This window comes from Eriocheir sinensis, chromosome 43 (assembly GCF_024679095.1).
Source record: "Eriocheir sinensis breed Jianghai 21 chromosome 43, ASM2467909v1, whole genome shotgun sequence".
Lineage (NCBI taxonomy): Eukaryota > Metazoa > Arthropoda > Malacostraca > Decapoda > Varunidae > Eriocheir > Eriocheir sinensis.
Genome location: NC_066551.1, coordinates 5,188,171 through 5,209,924, shown reverse-complemented (window position 1 = coordinate 5,209,924; position 21,754 = coordinate 5,188,171). Strand labels below are relative to the sequence as shown.

The window sequence follows — 21,754 nt, the reverse complement described above, 5'->3', positions numbered from 1 at the left end:
GAGTGATCTCTGTGTATATAAGAAGGGCTCCATAGACTTCTATAGTATTCTGAACCATCTGGCACCGTGTGGGTTGGCAGTGCACGCGGCCGGTAAATCACTGTTGCACGGGAATTAAGCAGCGTGGCCAGCGTGTGAAAGGCCTCACTGAACTTCATTGATTTCTAAACCGCGCGGAAGAAAACCGCTCATGTGAAGGGGGCCTTAGGCTCATAAATTTAGTAAATTGTGACCTAGGAAGCAGCATTTTGATTAGGACCAGCCTGCAATTGCTTTACATTTCCTCCTGAATAGGCTGAATAGGTACATTTGTTATGCTGGTGTTGGAACGATTTCATATATTATCTAACTTTTAGATAAAAAAAATTTGGTACTATTTTAGTACATAGCACTCACTAGATATCATCATCATTGTCATCATCAACCTGCTTCCTACTAAGAGGAGGGTCAATAGAAAATTAAATATCGAATGCACTATGAGACACAGGTAACACAATACCTATTTACAGAACTTGAAAAATAACAGCATCTCCTTTACATTTATTTTAATGGTCAGGCAAGGGGTTGTGACCAAAGGATATGGTTTAAACAAAATACTGAGTACTGTAAAAAAATAATTGTGAATGATCACATTTCAGATTGTTAACTTCGTGGAGACATTACTGTCACTTATGGAAGCAATGGTGTTCCTGTCATGTTAAAGAAACTGATATGCCCAGTTGTTTCTGCACTGTATTCAGGGTTGCTTTCATTGCCGAGATCTACACCCTAAATAGTGTCAGAAAATTGCATGTAAATGTATTCTAATTCCTCCGAAGAGGCAGCAGTTATTCATTATACCAAGAGCTTTTTAAATACTATATGCAAAGGAGCAAGCCATAGTGATTAAATGTATGAAGTCAGGGTCCATTTCTCTATTCCATTAACACTTTCGCGCACCTCCTCCCATCTGATTTTCTCGTCCAAAACGCACACCTAACTGGCTATTGGAAGGCCTGATTTTGGTACCTTGAGCACGTGGTATAATTTTTTTCAAAACTCGCTTATCGATTCTTTTGCTCGGTTCACATTTATGAAACTACATACATTCCACTGTAAATTGTAAGCTCTTTAATATGGAAAGAAAAAAAAAATGTTTGTTTTATATTTTACCGAGATATCGTGAGTTGAAGTGACGCGAATCGATTTCTGGAATAAAAAACTCACATTTTCACATAGGAGTAAAAATATAGCAAATTGTGTTCTATAAAAAAAGAAGCGGACATTTATGAGCTAATTAGTGCAACAAACGGAATTTTGATACACCAATTATAATGTCATAAATTTGAAAAAAAAAAAAAAAAAAAGAATAGATCATTACCTATACGATGGTAGTTTCAGATTTCTTATATGACGTATAATTGATGAGTTAGGCTTGCCTCGAGCCAACATGCGCTAGCCTGTCTACAGACCAAGTATCACGCATCAATGAGAATTACAGAATTTTTGGTGATTTTTTTTGTCCCTATCGTGTCAATCAGAAGCCGTGCTTTTTGACCAGACAATTATAGTGACGCGTATGTCACGTCCACGTGCGCAAGTGTTAATGTACTGATTTTGTTTATGTAAGTTTGGAGGAACATCAGGCAACCTCAACTTGACAGCAATGCCTTCAGTGATATGAAATGATTAATAGTAGCAAGTGGATTCATGGGTGTGACAGAACATTAGATATACAAACCCTTCCACTTGGTTAAATGAGCATTATGCAAGTCTCATTCCATGTGACATAGAATAGGTTGTGTAAACTTTACCACAGACTAAATTTTCTCACTTTGTGAACATTTAATTTTCAGTCTGGAAATACTCTATTAACATTCTTCTATGGTTTAAGACTTGAGTGCTAACTCAAAAAGCAATGATTACTCGTTGATAAAGTACAGTATACTGTACGTAAATATCATTGTTACACGGGACAACATATGCTAATGTCACATTATTACTTTTAACCAGTAAGGTGTAATGTAAATAGATTATGAGCACCAAGTAATGCTACAATATCATATGTATGTATAAATTGTTTTTTCGTCCACCATTGTCAGTGACTGACAAATATATTAAAAGAAGATTGAACAATATTAAAATAATTTAACTATCTGAGTTTGTGCTGACAACAGTACTCTCAGATGCCTTCTCCTCTTTGCTTTCTGTCCTCTTCTTCCGTTGTCTTTCCGTCTTGATGTGGTCTGTCAAAATATCAACATAGTACTCTCCAAACACAGACCTATTGTGAGTGATGAGCCGTAATAGTGTGCCACAAATGTGGGCCAACTCCTCTTGAAGGGTAGAAAGGCCAGGTGGCATCTGGACAGGGCTTGCAGTAGTTGAGATCATCAGAGTGGAAATGAATTCCAGGGATCTTTTTGCTGGAAAAAAAAAAACATATCAAACTTAGGCTTTTCTACTACTTAGCAAAAAGTAGATAGTTCAAGATTTGAAGTGTGTGTGTATATATGTTTGTGTGCAATACATGTATGTGTACACAAAGAACCTTAGTCATACTAGATTCTATCACAGTACTCACATATTAACGACCTGATGCGATGCTCTGGATTCTTTATTTCTAAAACCTGAGATTTGAGGGTGTTCTTGGCTGACTGTGGGAATGGAGGTTTCTCGTGCTCCTTCAAGTTATCCTCAACCTCCTTCAGCACCTGCTCTGCCACGTTGTCCATCAGAGCCATAGTTTCACTGAGAAGATTGAAATTTGGATTCATCATCACCATTAGCCATTACCCTCATCAGAGTAACCTAAAGAATAGCCTACTGAGTACTTGGTAAGTTACTCTGTAGGCAGCACTGTATCTATTCAGTAGCTGCAAGAACTTATGGCACCAGATATAAAAAATGATCATATACTTACACACACACACACACATTATATATATATATATATATATATATATATATATATATATATATATATATATATATATATATATATATATATATATATATATATATATATATATATATATATATATATATATATATATACAGCCACAGCCTTAAAAAACTCACCTCTCTGATAATGCTGGGTCCAGGATAATGCACAAGTTGCGTTTTAGCTTCACTTTGAAGGCATCAGGCTGTGTAATTATTGGGCCAACAGCTGAGAGTGTGACAAGAAGCACAGAGCCCAAGATGCACACTTGACTCAGGCGATCTCCAAGTTCCAATAATCTGCTCCCATCCAGGACTACAGTCTGAAATGGCATTAAGAACTTTAATAAAGTTTTTAATCCATTTCTGCGGTATATTATACCAATACAACACCAGCAATAACATTTCTTCTTACAGTGACCATTAGTTTTTTTTTCATCAAAGGCAATGGAAACTCTGAATTGACTGAAATATCCCCCTGTTCTGTCAGTGACTTTGTAAATGACTCATACATCATGTAACAACATTTTCCAAAAAGATGCAGTAATGAGTCAGAGGCCATATTCTAGGCATAAAACCCCAACCTCCTGTATTATAATTGTCAGATCTTATTTAATTGCCTTTGTATAAACTTACCTTGCATGGATCGGCAACAAATCAATGAGGATGTTGTTGGCTCTAATACACTTGTTTTTCATTATATGTGAGGGTTATGTTCTGAGAAAATCTGATGGTAATTTACATAAGATTAATCTCTATTTGAATTTCTTATATAGGGATGCTTTCTACAACCTCCTAACCTCACTGAGACCTATGACATCATATTTGATATTCTTTGTTTTTTCTAACAGTAAAGTCAAGTGCTCTTACTTGCTAAAGTCATAATACTGTATGTTGTCAGGGCCAGATTTCAAAGGTTCAAACTACTTTTAATTGATTATGACACTTATGATATTAGAAACGGGTGTCTTACCTCAGGCAGCAGTTTTTCATCTGCCCATGAAAGGAGCTCCATGTAAGCGCGGATGATGATAGCATTCACTACGTTTCTTATTTCTGTGTCATCAGGCACTTCTAGATCCTCAGGCTTGACATGACTCACTAGCCATGTTCTGGTCAGCTCCAAACCATCATTTTGTGTCTTCAGAAACTCCGCAAACTTCTTTTTCTCATATGTCACACTCTGAAAGATGAATGTATTGTTGAGATCATTAGTTTGAGAACTCCTATAATTACTTGTGCCAACTGTACACTCGGCTCCAAAAGCTCGTTTCCACATACTGGGTATGTTTGTGTCAATGGGGATGGTAGTTTTGAAGGGGCGGAGTCAGGGTTTTTGACGTCACGTGTATGCATGGTTCGGAATCTGATAACAGAACGTGTATCAGTGTTTCATCTGAGATTTCTTGGACTCATGAAATTCGTGTTTGTGGACAGCCATCATAAATGAAAGTAGCGATTCTTGACAGTATCACATACTATTACCTATAACTGACTATTCTCCCACCGAATCTACTACAGATGTGACCTGTGGACTGACTCTGGCTGTAGGTGTCAGTCCAACGAAATCTTGGATGAATCACTGACACGCGTTCTGTGTGTTGTTGCAAGAACCACTACTTCCATTTATGCCGGCTGTCAGCCAACACGTATTCCATGAGTTACCCGAAAACTATACAAATAGGGCGAAATGAATATAGAAAATGATCTAACTTCACCTCTCCATTGGGTCCTCTGTCTGCCCTGATTTCTACAGTTCCCAGGTTATTACTGTGTTACTTTGGTTGTCCATCTGTTGTCAGGTCTATGCATATGACATGGTCAAGTCCATTTCTTATATTTAACTGGCATTACAATATCTTTAGCCTTTGTCTGTTCCCCAATCCATGATGATCACTTTCAGTCTCTCTGTGTTATGTCCACCACCTGACTATTCAGACTCCACTGAGCCAACATAAATTTTTGTAATTTGCATCTGTACCTGGGCAACAATGTGTGGTCTTATTTGCTGGATGGTGAAGTTAGCCATGTCAAGGCGCATGAGGTCCAACGTCTCCATCACACCTCGGAACACAGTTAACACGTCACTCTCCTTCATAAGGCCACGTATTGTGTCGTCCCGCACTGGGGCACACAGGCGGGCCATGATGGACAGGACATACTGGGAATATCTGAAGTAAAAACAAATTCATTAAAACTCTTAAACTATATACAGTCGAGTCACGTATGGCGCGGTTAATTGGTTCTGAGCAATGGCCGTGCCATAGGAAACCGCGTTTTACGAATAACTAAACCTATGGAGAAAATACAATTTGGTTCTGGCCCTTGCCACTTTGCCCCTTGAAATCAATGTCTGACACTTAGCTAATGGAGATGTTCACAACCAAAAAATGAATATAATTTTGACTCAATGTAGTACTTTTCTCTCCTTCTTAGATACACTATGTCTCTACTCTGAATTCTGTGAGCTTATAGATTACTTTAATAATGCATGCACCAATTAAGATGACAAAAGTCCTCTTAATCAATTGTATATTACAGACATGAAGTGTTTACATTTATAATAGATGGTAGCAATATACTGTGTTTTGAAATCAAGCTGGTTTGATCATGTAGCATGAGGCAAACATATCACTACTAATACTTACTTGGTAAAATCTAAAATGCCATGCTCAGCTTGTTGTTTAATGAGATCCACATCTAAAGTTTCTGAGATTTCTTGACGTAGTTTACTCTGGTGAGGAAGAGTAATGTCCAGCAAGTTATCTCTGACCTCCTGCAGCAGAACTAATGCTTGGTCATAGCTTGGGGGATCTTGGCTAAGCTCCTCCGCTAAGTGATCCCAAAATGCTTTGTGCATCACATCTTTGACCTGTAAATTGAGTGGAAATAGTAAAAAATAAATAAATAAATAAATAAATAAATGCAAAAATCATAGTATTCTTACAGTCCCAGACACAATTTTTGAAACACATAGTTAAGACTTTAATCATGACTATAATATAATAATAATGATCAATCAAAGGTGGTTAGTTGATATTATATTTGATTTCATGATAGTTAATGATTGCCATAATTATTTATTATTATTATTTTTTTTTACAGCAGAGGAAGCAGCTCTAGGTAAAAAAAAAAAGAAGAAAAGAAAAAGGAAACCACAATGAAAAAAAAAGCATGCTATTCACTGCTCCCGCAAAAAGCACTCAGAGGAGCGGCCAAAAGAGAGGTCAACTTCAAAAGGAGAGGTGTCCTGATACCCTCCTCTTGAAAAAGTTCAAGTCGTAGGCAGGAGAAAATACAGATGAAGGAAGATTGTTCCAGAGTTTACCTGCGTGCGGGATGAAAGAGTGAAGATGCTGGTTAACTCGTGCTTAAGGGATTTGGACAGTGAGGGGATGAGCTTGAGTAGAAAGTCTCGTGAAGCGAGGCCTTCTGAGAGTTAAGGCCAGAGAGGGCATAGAAAACATCATTCTTAAGTATCTTAATAACGGGCATAAAGGAGTTGGAGGGGGGATGAGTAAGAGGAATATGCTCAGAATCGTCCAGAGTGGAGTTTTTACAGAAAGTTTGAGAGAAGAGTTCAGCCTTAGAGATAAATGAGATTGCGGTGCTGCCATTAGGGTTAAGGAGAGGAGGAAAAGATGAAGAAGTGAAATTGGAGGAGAAATTTTTGGCTAGGTGCCAGAAGTCTCTGGAAGAATTATAAAAAGCAAGGTTTTGATATTTACTATGGATGAAAGAGCTTTTGGTAAGTCGAAGAATAGATTTGTCACGATTCCAGGTGGAAATGTAAAGATCATGGTTAGCGGGAGTTCGAAGGCACTGGTACCTTTTGTGAGCTGCCTCTCTATCTTTGACAGCACGAGAATAAGCGCAATTAAACAAAGGCTTTTTAGCATAAGGAATAGAAAAAGTATGTTGAATGTATTATGTATGCCTCCTTTCCAGAGACAATCACCTCTGTGATGCACTGGGCACACACAGAGTGGTCTCTCTCCTGGAGGCAGTAATCATTCCACGGGAAATCAGAAAAGTACATCCTCAGGTCGTCCCACTGAGCTGAAGCAAAATGCCAGAAGCATCGCCTCCTTGGTGGGTCCAGAGGGTGTACAGGAGCGATAGGACAGGATACAGAGATAAGGTTGTGATCGGAGGAGCCCAACAGAGAGAACAGTTTGACAGAGTAAGCAGAAGGGTTAGAGGTAAGGAAGAGGTCTAGTATGTTGGACATGTCTCCAAGACAGTTGGGAATACGTGTAGGGTGCTGAACCAACTGCTCTAGATCACTGAGGATAGCAAAGTTGTAGGTTTGTTCAATTATATCATTAATGTTTCTTTTTTTTTTTTTGTCCTTGAACTGTTTCCTCAACTGTGAATATATATATATATATATATATATATATATATATATATATATATATATATATATATATATATATATATATATATATATATAATTTTGCATGAATAGCTGTCTTACCTGCTTTTCAACACTATTATCTGGAGGATCAAACTTCTCAAGCTTGAAGTTTTTGTCGACAGCAATTTCATGAGCTAGAACCATGTTGCTGACCCCCTTTGCTGCCTTCATGACCTCCTCCAGAGACATAAACTTTGGTGGAGAAGCTGCCACTCCAGGGAAGATGAAATTGTGGACTGGAGATGTACCACTTTTAGTTCGCTGCCTAAAATAAAATTATGTCAATTAAAAAGGATAGAGATGTACTGAAATATAAAGGGAATAAATTAGAGGGATGAATGCTAGTGATATACATATGACTGAAAGCAAAATGAGTACTGAGGATAGGAGGAAAATTATTACTCACAATCTTTACCAAAGGTCGGCAATCCATAACATAAGAGAGTAATTTGTATAATTTCTTAGAAAATATTGAACCTTCTGTGCTGCAGTGCAAACATTTTGGGTCTCATAAACCAAAATCTACCTCAGAAATAAGAGAATAAATATATATATTATACAACAAAACATAGGACTTTGTTTAATCTTCACTCATATATTATATATTTATAAATAAAATCACATTAGATATAATGTGCTTTCCTATCAGAGTTAAAGTTTCATATCAAAGTTGAATAAAAATCTAGTGTTGCCTTGAATAATAATATATGATGCCCTCATTAAGAAAGGGTAAATGAATATTTTTCACTTTAATTAAGATAGTCACACAACTGTCAGTCATAGGCTACCAGTCACCTGATCAATACAAATGTCTTAATTGCATTTAAGAAACACCCCAATGTCTTACAAATTTAGAACATTGCACAAAGTTCTTGCCATAAGTGTTCTCCAAATCCATCATTACAGCATACATGTTTCTACCATCCCCAACATGGGTATCTACAGCTGTTTTAGTGGCAAAGTCTTATCTGCACATTCTCTTATCTTTCTAAATGCTCATTGTTTTTTGTAAGTACATCTAGAATGTATGTGCAACTAGCACATATTAAAGGAATTTAACTTTTCAGAATTTTTGGCTGTAATATACACTAGCTATCACACAAGTGAATTAAATCTTACCTCTTACTGTGTTCTGAGCTCACACTTTTACCATTTTCTGAGGAGCTTTCACTGTTCACTCGATACCTTGCACCTTGCACAGCTATTCCTGATGAAGTTCCTACTTCACTTTGCTTACTAGAGGTGTCAGGTTCACTCTCTGAATCACTTCCACTAGACTTTGCCTCTGCTCCTGTGAGAGGCTTCATGTCATCATCAATCCCATGTTCAAGAGGATCAGGACTTGAGGCTCCGGAGGTGGGCTTAGAATTTGGAGTAGAATCTGATTCTTCTGACATCTCCAATTTTTTCTTCGCTAAGTGCGATTTTGAGAATTCATCAGTGCTCCCCATCCTGCTGCTTGTCTGAAAAAAAAAGGAGTGATAAAAGTGCCTTATAAACCTTTAAATGTGTTTTTGAAATTTACAAATATTACCATGCCAAAGCAAATAATCTTGAATATGTTCATTAAAGGACAAACAAAATACTGTGAACTACAAAATCATAAATGTATTATAATGAAATTCAATCAGTGCAAGAACACTTATCCAGAACAATGTCAACAATCTGGATCTGGATCTTAATGCGCAGGGCACCTGTATTGGTGCATAACAAGCATATTTGTGTTGGCTGGCTGTTGGGGGGCCCTTTTTAGGGGGTAAACCTAGAAGATGAAGAGACAGGGGAGCTGAGTGTGTAGGGGAGGGAAGTGAATCAAGTGTAATTGTTAGTGTTGGTGTGTTGTGGTGACAAGTGAGTATGTATTTGTTTTCTGAATGAGTCTATTGTACCGCAGTCTAAAATTTGTTGAGGGAGGCTGTTCCAGTCACGTATGGTGCGTGGAAAGTATGAGTGCTTGTATGCGTCAGTGTTAGTGTGATATGTTTGGTATTTATGGATGTGTGTGTTACAAGTACGTTGACTGTTTGTGTTGTTTAGGTATGTTTGTGGGTCAATGTCAATGTAATATAAACTAGACCAATAAAAATAACTGTAGTGATAAATAAGGAGGGCTTGGGGGTAACCCTGATCAAACAGGATGGCTCTGCCCCCTTCACTGTCCACTATTTTACTATTTCTAGTTATCTTAATGTTGTAGTATCTAATACTTTATAGTGCGTGTTAAAGACAGGGAAAAAACAACAATAGGAGGGCCTTTCTTAACAATTACTTTTCTTCAGTTATAGTGCATACCACAATTTTCTCAATTTCGTCAGCCTCAATAAAAGGCCCTACTTTCTCCTGTGCAGCACTGCCTGTCCCGCGGGACTAGGGAAACAACAAACTCCTGGCCCCCTCGGCGCGGCGGGGCACCACCCATAACGCTGTCTGCGGCAGCAAGGCTATAATTAGTGTTTCTCCCCCGCTACGCCGTTCCCTGCCTTCGAGAGCTTTGAGCCTGTGACCCCGCGGCGATCGATAAGTGCATTCTCATCCATATTCTAAGGGTTATACGTTTTCTGTGCTCACCTGCACACTCAGGTAACTTCAGAAGAGTCCTTTGGAGGCCAACACACTGGCCAGAACCACCACGCGAAGGTTAAGGAATAAAAGCCTCGGCCGCACGAGCACTCCCGCAGACGTCTCGCCTCACACTCGTTGAGCGTCGCATTACCAGCCAGCGTGGACCATTGGTGGACCATCAGCTGTTCCGTGTTTACAGGTATGACGTCACGACTGCGCCCTCATTGGTCCGTCGCTTACCCTGCACGCGTGCCTATTGGTCGACTTCCAGCTGGGGCAATGGTGCCGCTCTGTCACGGCTTGGGCTTTAAAGCTACGTTGCCACATCTCAGTTTGTTCCACAGAACGATGCATCACAACAAGACGACCCTTTTACTATGATGCCATTTCATGGCACCTCTAACGCAACTGAAAGCATTACTACGCACTAGAATAGTGAACACAAGTCAATATGCATTTCACGCTATTGACCAGGCAGGTGTAAAATACTGCGTAAATTGCAACGCTTTGTTTCGAAAGGGTTGAGAGCCTGGAAGCTTCTACAGCATTCTGGAACTTATCTTTTGTCAGCTCCTGCACTTCTTCCTTTCTGACTCACTGCTCATCCTGGAACTTTCGATGAGGAGACATCCGATATTTCACCTCTCAGTTCAATTCAGTTGAGGGTTAATTGGGGAGACTGCCTTTGCAACTGCAAGTCTAGCCACTTAAGAGAGAAAATAACCTTTCTTTATTGAATCGACCTAGTCTCTCTTCGATATAGATATAGTTATTTTCGCTTCTGCTTTATGCCAAATCAGCCTACAGAATCAGGAACACATAATTCAAGAAGCGTTAATTAGTGCTTTCGCAATACTGACGTAACCACCACCACCATTCTACCTGGAGTTATGACGCTGCCACAGCCCACCAAGGCGCACAGTTCCCCTATCAATACCACCCTTCCACACCAGCCAGCACATGGACCCACCTGCTGTCCCTTTCAGTTAGCGACTTGGCAACTTCACACGCGACAGTCACGGCACTACTACCAGGTGACACATTTGCACCGCCCAACACAACGCAGGCATCCTACAGCAGCCAACGTTTTGCCTAATATACACCCAACACCCGCCGCCTCCACCTCCACCACCACTCCTCCCTCCCAACCGTCCAGATCCATGCTACCCATTTAAACGATAAATTATATCAAACGGACACAAACTTGTATTGATTGCACTATCTGACCCGACTCAGTGATTTTGTTCTAACATGAGACTATAACAGATCTTTATATGGAAGTTCGTTGAGACTCACGCACATATCTGTCTATCTATATCTATCTCACTGAGGATGTGGGGACGTCCGGTGCCATGAGAGCCAGATGGAAGAATTACGACACCGAGATGTTTTAATTGGAGTCTGTAAACAATGAACTCTCAAATCTCAAAACAAAAACAAAAACAAAAAAAAACATACAAATCATGTGTGTGTGTGTGTGTGTGTGTGTTCAAACAAAGATGTGTGTGTGTGTGTGTGTGTTCAAACAAAGATGTGCATGTGTGTGTGTGTTCAAACAAAGATGTGTGTGTGTGTGTGTGTGTGTGTGTGTGTGTGTGTGTTCAAACAAAGATGTGTGTGTGTGTGTGTGTGTGTGTGTGTGTGTGTGTGTGTGTGTTTTGCCCTCCTCGCTCCACGCCATCCACCTCGAGGCCACCACCCTTCTGTCCCTCCCTTGCCACACAAAGCACCAAGCTCCACCTCGCCACAGCTCCACCACGCAACGCCATAAAAATATACGCCTCAGAAGAAAGACGCTTACAACAACAACAACAACAACAACAACAACAACAACAACCTCAACCTCAACTACCACTACTACTACCACCTCTATACCAGTTACATATAAGCACCCCCCCGCCCCCCAAAAAATATATATAAACAAAGAGTCATGTTGTTTGCTGAAGTGAGTTTAATTTCTACTAGTGTAATGTCAACCCTGATATGGAAGGAGAGTGAGCGAGAGAAGCAGATCGAGTGCCGTGAGGGGTAGGTAATCATCACGCTCTGCTTGCTCCAGGATCCTGCTCCTGCTGCTGCTGCTGCTCCTACGTCATGAGTGTCGTTGGCCAATATCAATGTCTCACTCCTGACACCACTTTCGTATTCGCAAATCTCTCTCTCTCTCTCTCTCTCTCCTTTACAACAACAACAACAACAACAACAACAACAACAACAACAACAACTACAACACCACCACCACCAACAACAACAACAACAAAGGAGAAAGTTTATTTTTTGCCATCTGGATCCCCATGACGAGAATTGTGACTTCATCCGTGCTTTTTTTGTTTAATATATTTTTGTTTTGTTCTCATTTGATATCAACGGGGGAAAAAGACAAACGTAATTATGACTCGGCATGTGCCAATCATACCACAAGTGCAAACGGTGATCCACGGGAAGCCATTTTTATTTTACTTCATATTAGTGAATAAATAAAAAAATATTGAATTATTTAAGTAAAACCACTTATACAAAACGTGGGTGATTGATGGGAAACTTTTTTTTTATACATAACATTATTTTTTCTTAGTTAAACAGGTGTACTGATTCTCGATGCCAAGATACAGTGGCTGAAACTGCCCTAAATGACCGATATTCTATTCATCCTTTGTGTGGGCGATGAGCAACAGTGTTTATCTGGCTCTGAAGGTGTGCTCATTCTTGATACCATGGCAGAGTACCGTTGATGCTGTCCTATCCTAACCGACTTGTCCTCATCCACTGTGCGTGCGATGAGCAACAGTGTTTGTCTGGCTTGGTAGGTGTGCTCATTCTTGTTACCATGGCAGAGTACCCGATGATGCTGTCCTAAAAAACAGTTAATGACCGACTTGTCCTCATCCATTGTGCGTGCGATGAGCAACAGTGTTTGAATGGCTCGTAGGTGTGCTCATTCTCGATACCATGGTACAGTACCCGATGACACAGTTCTAAATGTCGAAGACCGTCCTCATCCTTTGTATGGGCCATGGGAAACAAACAATGCTTATCCGATTCAACTATAAGTCTATAAGTAAATGTGCCCGTTCTTGGATGTCACAGTACGGTACATGATACGCATATAAATGACGAAGAATGTCCTCATCTTTTATCTAGTTCAACAACGATAAGCCATTCATTTACGACGCCTTAACGCGAGCACATCCAATGAGGAGTAACAAGTAGGTATCATCAGACGCTCCCACTCCTCACATCACTATTTCCAAAGGCCAAAAAAGGGACCAGTCGGGTTTTAATGAGTGTTTTTTAGGTTCATGGTACAGAAGAAGGGTCGAACTACCACCAGGGTCTTTAAACTGTACCCCTGGAAATGCCTGAAGCCCCTACGGAAGCCTAGTCATATGAGTGCCTGGGCGCCAATATGTTTAAGAATGTGTGGTGCCCATAAGACCCATCGCTGGTGTTGACGGAAGACATACCTCTGCCACCTGACTTCCCGGGTTGCTATACCTGTCCTGCGATACCACTATGCATGTTGTTGCGATCACGTGTTTAATGCTTTGTTGAACACGAGCTTTGCCGCGTCCTGAGCGTACCGTGACGTGACAACAGAATCTATGATGTGTTATAGTTTGGGGTTTAGGAGTGGGGAAGTGGAGTAGATAAGCGGTACGGAAACAAAGCGGAAGGAAGATATGGCACCAACGCCTCTTCTCGGAAACTGTCGGCAAGATTCTGCTGCGGCTGGCGTCATTCCAATACGTGGCGCCAAGAGGGATCGAGGGTCATTCCGGTTCATCTCGAAAGATTTAGTAGCTGCCTCACCTCTGTATGTCTTTCAGTAATCCATAACCTTCATCGGAATTACTGACCGAATTATGATACCGCTACATTATACATAGTGAGCGGTGGCCACGTATACGTCGGTAAAGCAACAACCCCTGGGCGGCATATCCCTGAAGAGTTGGGGTGATTGGCACCTTCACCAGCCGCTGAGCCGTAGGTGATGAGCGGGTCGTAGCTCACAAACTAACCAAGTATTCCTCTTCTAATTATTTTCAAAGTATTTCCCGGCAATGACTTTTAATTCTCATCAACAACTCTTCTAATCATCCTTAACTTTAACCTCCTAACCTAACCTACACCGGGCCGGAGACTGAACCCTGCTGCACTTCAAAAAATGCTCTTTACTCCGCGAGCCAGCCCATGCAAACAGTTCCCGCGGAAGACTCCCCCTGCAACACTGAGAAAATATAGACTACCCTCGGCAACTAGGGCACCTTCACACACTTGACTTCAAAAGAATATTAATGTTAGCAGACAGATGAAAGGAGAAATTAAGAAGAGGACGACTACTGAATTTGTGGAGAAGCAGGTGAATGGAAAAAGGAAGAGAAGGAAACGTGGGTGGGTGAATATGATGATAAAATAAAGAGTGAAATGGGTGGTGAAAATGATAATGAGGAAGTAACATTGAAAAAAGGGTATAGTTAGCGTTAGCGATGTGGGTAGTTGATGGAGAAGCGGAGAAAGGAGAGTTAGTGGGTATGGGGTTATATATATGTGATAGGCGAAGGAATCTAATGAGGTGGATGGTGGATACGATCAAGTGAAGTAATGTGAAGAGGAAATGGATAAGGTGAGGAGGAAGGGATCAGTCATTCAACAAGTGGGCGTTGGAGGGGAAAAAAAGATTGCAATGTGTGGTGAATAATGAGGGGTGGTAGAGAAGATAAGGGTTGACTTTGCAAGTAGGAGGAGGAAGGGAAAGTTATATAGTGGATGGTGGGGTGGAGTGGGTGGTAGGGAGAGGAAAAGATTGATGTGGTGAATGATGAGGAAGTGGTGGGCTAGAGATACGGGTAGACTTGGCAATAACAGATGGTGGAGCGGAGGAGGAGGGGGAAGTTAGTGGATGGTGGGGTGGAGTGGGTGGTAGGAAGAGGAAAAGATTGCTGTGTGAATGATGAGGAAGTGGTGGGCTAGAGATATGGGTAGACGTGGCAATAACAGGTGGTGAAGCGGAGGAGGACGGGGAAGTTGGTGGGTGATGATAAATAAGTGATGAATGATGGATAAATGAAAGGAAAAACAAACTGGTGTGGTGGAGTGGGTGGTAGGAAGAGGAAAAGATTGTTGTGGTGAATATTGAGGAAGTGGTGGGCTAGAGATAAGGGTAGACTTGGCAATAACAGATGGTGGAGCGGAGGAGGAGGGGGAAGTTAGTGGGTGGTGTGGTGGAGTGGACGGTGGATAGAGGAAATAAACGTGAAAAGAGTTGTGGATTAGAGGAAGATTTATAGTATATGAGTCATCAATACCCCAAGGTCCGCAGATTGCAACACCTCAACAATTAAGTAATGAAACATACTCCACATAAAATAATGAATAAACAAACAACACTATTGGATATGTGCTGATCCCAGGCGAAGACTTTACTACAAAAAATGTCCTTGCCATCAATAAAAAGGACTTCACAGAATATTACAAAATAAGTTAAACCATAAAAAAATACACCAAGGTTTCCGAAGCGGCCTTATGGTATAGTTCTATCCACTTATTGTCAATGCATTGCCGGAGTGCTGACACCAATGATTAGTGCGCTACTTATCATGAATTAAGGAGTTAGGCAATGTTTGCAAAGTAGAGTCAACTGGAACAGCGAAATGTGTGCAATTTTGTTCTGTATTCAAGTAATTAACCAATCGGGAGGCAGAAGATAGTGACGTCATTGCTTGACAACCAGAACTTATCAGTTATATCTTCCTTGCTCTGGTCGGGGGCTGTGGTCCAGTGGCTAGAGTCTCGGCCTGCTGGTGCCATTGTCGGCAGTTCGAGGCTCTCTCCTGGCTCCAGTGGGACAGGTGGCGCTTCCCGTTAACCCCAGCTTTTGTTGCAGCAATTTTAAACTCTCCTCCCCCTGTGGCCCATCCCAACAGCCACAGTTGAAAATTAAACGTAATTGGAAAGTTGATCAAGTGTTTGAGCACTGAACAGAGTCATTCCCTTGTCAAGGAAATAGTTAAAGCAATCAATTACAAGGAGGAAATCATAATGAATAAGAATATCGATTTATAAATTTATATATAATAATGAAAACTGATATTATCAACCCTCAAGTTTACTGTTCTTCCCTGCGTGCCCTACAGCCCTCTTACCAACACAAAACATAAAAGGAAGGATAGACTGAGCAATCTCTCGGTGGTGGATGAAGAAGAGGATGGGAAGGGAAAACTGGTGGGTGGTGCGGTGGAGGTAAAGTGTTAAACGGGTGGTGGATAATGAGGAAGACGGATGGATAGACTGAGCAATAATCCTTGAATGGTGGAGAGGAGGAGGAAGGGAAAGCAGGTGGGTGGTGGGGTGGGTTAGGGTGGAGTGGGTGGTAAGTGGAATACAAAATGTCAAGTGGGTGGTGGTTAAGAGTAAAATGAGTCACAGAAGGAAGGATAGACTTAGCAATACTCTCCGGGTGGTGGAGGAGGAAGGGAAAGTTGGTGGGTGGTTGGGTGGGCGGTGGGTGGTGGGGGGATGAAGGTCAGCCCCTCCTCTCCTCCACAGTGAAGGTTGGCCACGACTGATGCCTAACGTAACGGCGGTGGCGTCACAGCATCGCGGAAGGGAACGACTCCAACGCCATACACGGAAAGGTTCATCGTTGAGGGTCTGCCTTGAGCCTCGTCGCCAGCTTGTTTTCTGCATCGGGACGCGTAACGCAACAGATTGAGTCTCTGATATGAAATAGTAGGATATGGATATCTATAAATTAGCGCGGACAATGAACAAATGTAAATAATGTAAACAAATACTTCCAGAAGCTTAATGTTATCTTGGACCCCACCTTGTAGCAGCTCAAAGTATATATATATATATATATATATATATATATATATATATATATATATATATATATATATATATATATATATATATATATATATATATATATATATATATATATATATATATATAATATTTTCTAAAGTTTTCTATAAGTTTCTTTCCTGACTGCGGTAGCATGTTTAACTGCCGGCCTTATGCAGTATATAATAATCTGCACACACACACACACACACAGAGACACACGTGTGTGGGTCACCTTGAGAAGTATCCTTGTCATGTAATCATGTCAGGAACATTTTATTAAGTCTTTAGCGCAAAGAGAGACTTAGAAGATATTTATGTTTTCAAGTTCAGCGTGCGGAGTGCTCCGTATCAGTAACTATACAAATAAACAATGTAATTATGACGTCTGTTGCGGACTGAAACTGCTCTCACCGATAAGTACAGCAAACTAAGAAAAGCATGTTTGGGGAGGCAGCCTTTGAAATCATTAAAATCTTTCCTAGGTTTCGGATAAATTCATATTGGGTGTGTTCTCGTGAACTCGTCAACATCTTCTTTTGTCGCGATGAATCAATGAAAGGAAAAAAAAAAGAGAAAAAAAATGGCTCTGGAACAAGTATTGAAACACGCTTTGAAGAATTAACTATTTTTTCATCACTTTCCCGTCCTTCAGTGTGCTGCCGTTACCGTGCGGGATGTTTGTCTTTCATACTTCCCCAAAATAAGAAAAAAATCATTAATTGCAAGAACGTTTAAAGCGTATTTCAAATGTTTCCATGGATTCTCATCGCTTTTTTTCGTGATCAGGAGGAAAGCAAGAGCAGGAAGTGGATCCGTTTTGAAGGTATACCGTGGAGGGGAAAAGGTCGCTGTCCTCCATCCGTGCCGTCACCCTCCAGCCCCTCCCACCCCCCACCCCGTCTTTACCCCCACGCATCCTTCACGACGCTTCTTCCACAGGCGAAGGAATCTTGTGAGGTGGGTGGTGGATACGATCAAGTGAAGTATTGTGAAGAGGGAATGGAGAAGCTGAGGAGGAAGGGATCAGTCATTCAATAAGCGGGCGTTAAAAGGGAAAAAAGATTGCAATGTGTGGTGAATAATGAGGGGTGGTAGAGAAGATAAGGGTTGACTTTGCTGGGTAGTGGATAAAGGAGGAGGAAGGGAAAGTTAGTGGATGGTGGGGTGGAGTGGGTGTTGCGCACGAGAGAGGAGTGGCACTAACGGCCTTTGTTTCATTTTGTTCTTTCCTGCATCCCTTGAGCTGTCTCCTCTCCTGTAAAAATGGTTACCGGATACACAACACGGGCACCATTTGCAGGGAGTTAGTAGTTATTATAAAATAGGTTAAGTTAGGTTAAGTTATCTCCACCGAAAGGTATCACGCTACACCCACATTTGTTAAAGAAAAAAGATGTATAGGAAGAAATGGATGGGATGGAATAGATATGGTGTTTGTTTACTTGTTTGTGTTTGAGTATGTGTTAGAGAGAGAGAGAGAGAGAGAGAGAGAGAGAGAGAGAGAGAGAGAGAGAGAGAGAGAGAGAGAGAGAGAGAGAGAGAGAGAGAGAGAGAGAGAGAGTGTTAAGACTTCCGTAGAGGTTGTGTTAGTAATTGTATTTTCATGGGTAAATTCTGTGAAAATATTGTTACGTTGACAATGCCTCTGCACCAGGGATGTGAACACTCATGAGAACCGGAATAATCTCGTTTGTGGCCTCGGGAAGTATTTGTTATGAGAGCCGAAAGCGTCTGATAATATAGGTCAAACTATTCTCCTTGGCATTGGCTCATCAGAGAGGTGGAGGCTTTTATCATGGAGGTAGAATTAGTGGAGTCAACATCAGCCCAGTTAAGTGAATCCGCCCGAGCTGTCATTGTTACGGCCAGGTGTCAGGTGTTGTCAGGTCAGGCTCGGCCAGGCTCGCCCACCCCCATCTTTTGGCCGTAAATTTGACAGGCCTCACCTCAATGAATGGGATTAGCGGGCCGTGTCGACTCCACCAATTCTACCTCCATGGTTTTTATACAGATTAAACGTTGATGGCATAATAACTAAGATTTCAGCAAGACGCAGATCAGACTACGCGAAACAGAGACAGGAGATATTTCTGAACAATTTCCCCACAAAAAAGCGGTATGAGTCACGCATGGGAACTTTACTCGTAGCGGCTTTGTGTTTTAAGTTTTTCACTGTACTGAGGACTAGGGAGAACACAGGCGGCTCAAAACAACAACAACAACAACAACAACAACAACAACAACAACAGCAACAACAACAAAAACGAAAGCTTCACAAAAGTTTTCGGCAGAGAAGCTGAAATAATGATAAATGAAATAAATATTTGAAGAAAATAAACTAACGGTCAATAAATTAGTTACTGTTCACTGTCCTACTCACACCACTGTCCTGCGGCCACCGTGGACCCGCTGTAACTGCTGGTGTAGGTGGGTGTTATGTCGCCCGCGGGGACACACACCCCTCGAGGCTGCCTCAGATACCTTCACGGCAACAGTGCCATGACCTGGTCACCGCGTTCCTCCTGTCACGCACGAATACCGGCACGGCACAAAACAAAAGGTCGGCGAGCTCAGTCCTTTGTCGAGCCACGGCGTGCCACTCAGCAGCTTCAGCACTTGCATGACATAATACTCGGCCACACGGGAGTCCGGGAAACACCGTGGCGTTGGTAAGAATGGTAACTCATAAAGAATGACACGGTATGGCTGCCAGAACAAGGGAGGGCCACGTGTCTGTCATGTTTGGCACTCTTGGCACTCGTCGGGGAAAACCCGTTACTCTTGGCACGGGTCTGCTCGACAAGAGCACGTGTTGTCTCGTACCTGTGTCTTCCCCTTTATTGCAATGCACAAAGGAAATACCAAGCTCTTGAGATGATTCACGAAATATAAAATGGTAAGTATAAGTCAGTAAATAAATAAGTAGTACTTAGGTAAGTGAGCATCTAACGAAACTGATCGACACTCACCACCATGGATCGAGAGTGCGTGCAAGTAGAGGTGTGTCCCAAGCTCTGTAGGTCACGACGTAACCCGTCTCGTGCTCCGCGGACCCGGCAGCCAGCACAGACGACCCTTGAGGACAACTGATGATCGACCGTCTCTGGGATCCGACCCTTCCCCGCTGGTAAAACCTTGGTTAGTCACTGTGGGGAAAAAAAAAAGTTCCAACTGTCATGATTTCCTTTGTCGGCTTGCTTTCGTTGCTGCCGAGGTGTGCTGCCAACCCCCGTCAGTAGGAACGCGCAATACCATCTTCCCACTGATCTTATTCTTTTGTTTTTATTTGTAGAGATCGTAATAGCCAACAAAGAAATAAACACAAAGAACGAACTACGCAAATTGACATTAATAGATTCACATGGCAATAACCTGGAACCAAAAGTGGAAACGTATAAAAAAAACTGGCTGAACAGGAACATCAAGTGGCGGGTATAGTCTACACAAAGCACCACCTGAATAGTAACAAAGGTAAAACAAACAAACGCATTTATTGGTTAGGCTACATAGAGTAAACCATATCCACAGCAACCACAGACTTTAGATGTTAGTGCCTAGATGACGCTAAAAGAACACTTATTTACTGGTTAGGCTATTCCCACGTCAACTATTTATAGAATCATATCCACAGCGACCACAGATTTTGGATGTTAATAACTAGATGACGCTAAAAGAACAGTTGCCGATAAACTAAACATGATTTCCATAGACCTTGCGGATGTAAGTAGATTAGGTACCCGCGGTCACACCAGGTAAGAACAAAGAAGGAAAGTTAATACCGTATGATAACCATGTAAAAGCTCAACCCCAGTGACTGATATGCTCGACTGAGGAATATATTTAAGCTCCTAGAAAGACAGGATCCAAATCGAGTCACTCTCCTTCTATTCAACCCAAAAAAAACCTCACTAAAAAAGAACTACCACGATAATATATATACGGTAATTAATGTGTGACGCTATCAAAGCACAGGAAGGTGAGCGGAACAGTATATTCATCCCTTTGTTCTCATCAGCAACGTTCTCACCGCGTCCAGCCTGCAACGTCGGGGCGTGGGCGAGATCTGGGCGCGGGAAGGAAGGCGGTGGTGGTACGTGGCGGTAGAGGAAGCGTGTGGGCGGACAGGTATGTTGGTGGGGCACACGGGACACGGGACCTTACCTCATGGTGTATCATCCTTTGTGGCTCTATTCTCCCACGCTTTTGACACTCACAACAAATATTTTCCAAGGCCACAAAGGTGATTAGTTGTGTTCTCATGATTTTTTTTCACGTTCATGGTGTAGAAGGCTTGTCAGACTTTTCTCCTTTATTCCTTCTGTTTCCTTTCTCTTTTCTCCCTTTTTCCTTCTTTTTCTTTCTTTTTTCCTTTTCCTTTTTCCCGTTTTACTTTTTTTCCCTCTTATTTCCTTTTTTCCTATTTTCTTTCTTAAATTAGCTATCCATGAAGACACCGACAACCTCTACGAAAGCCTTATTGATATACTATGTGGGTGTGTGGGCCCTGAATGTTTGAGAATAAAGGCCTAATTCATATATCAGTGCATGCTACTCCACTTCATAGATTACATAAATACGCCGCTATTCAAAGAAAGCAACTGATACAATCCTTCTCTATCTCATCATCATCAGACATTATTGATCCACTTCAGAACAAAGACCTTTCCCAGCATTTTCCACTATCTCTATCTTATATACTACTCTTCCCTGCTCCGATAATGGTTCAGAATCCATCTCTTCCCCTGGTTCTATTATCTTGACGAACGATTTCTGTGTTACCTATGTTATCTTGGTTGTCCATCTGTTATCTTTTATGTAATGAGCACCCCCATAGCCTAAACTACCGAGAGAAAGGGAAAACTCTTCTTCTCAAGCTTTTCGATTACTGTTATTTTGGTGGTCCATCTGTTACGTGTTATGTTATGAGCCCCTCGAAAGCTTAACATACCTATATAGAAAGGGGAAACACTTCAACACAACATGAAGGCCGCACACTTA

General features: G+C 41.4%; 1 protein-coding gene across 4 annotated transcripts; it reads right to left on the bottom strand.

The window, feature by feature from the left end:
- Nucleotides 1-536: 536 nt before the first annotated feature.
- LOC127010349 (T-complex protein 11-like protein 1) lies at nucleotides 537-19,865 on the bottom strand. 4 transcript variants are annotated; one of them, XM_050884295.1, is made up of 9 exons: nucleotides 19,726-19,865; nucleotides 8,462-8,805; nucleotides 7,403-7,607; nucleotides 5,571-5,794; nucleotides 4,904-5,093; nucleotides 3,896-4,105; nucleotides 3,061-3,245; nucleotides 2,564-2,730; nucleotides 537-2,405 (listed from the first exon to the last, which is right to left on the bottom strand). In XM_050884295.1, the coding sequence occupies exons 1-9, from the start codon at nucleotides 19,729-19,731 to the stop codon at nucleotides 2,128-2,130; spliced, it is 1,809 nt and encodes a 602-aa protein (XP_050740252.1). In that variant the 5' UTR covers nucleotides 19,732-19,865; the 3' UTR covers nucleotides 537-2,127. The 4 variants fall into 4 exon arrangements, with proteins under 4 accessions (XP_050740252.1, XP_050740256.1, XP_050740255.1 ...); XM_050884299.1 differs by lacking the exon at nucleotides 19,726-19,865 and adding an exon at nucleotides 10,875-11,027; XM_050884298.1 differs by lacking the exon at nucleotides 19,726-19,865 and adding an exon at nucleotides 9,896-10,142.
- Nucleotides 19,866-21,754: the final 1,889 nt, after the last annotated feature.

Excerpts from the sequence above, each read along its gene's own strand:
- LOC127010349 (XM_050884295.1), bottom strand. Across the intron at positions 7,608-8,461 it reads AGCTCAGAACACAGTAAGAG|GCAGCGAACTAAAAGTGGTA; the intron begins GTAAGATTTAAT and ends ATTTTATTTTAG. Across the intron at positions 4,106-4,903 it reads GACCACACATTGTTGCCCAG|AGTGTGACATATGAGAAAAA; the intron begins GTACAGATGCAA and ends TTCATCTTTCAG.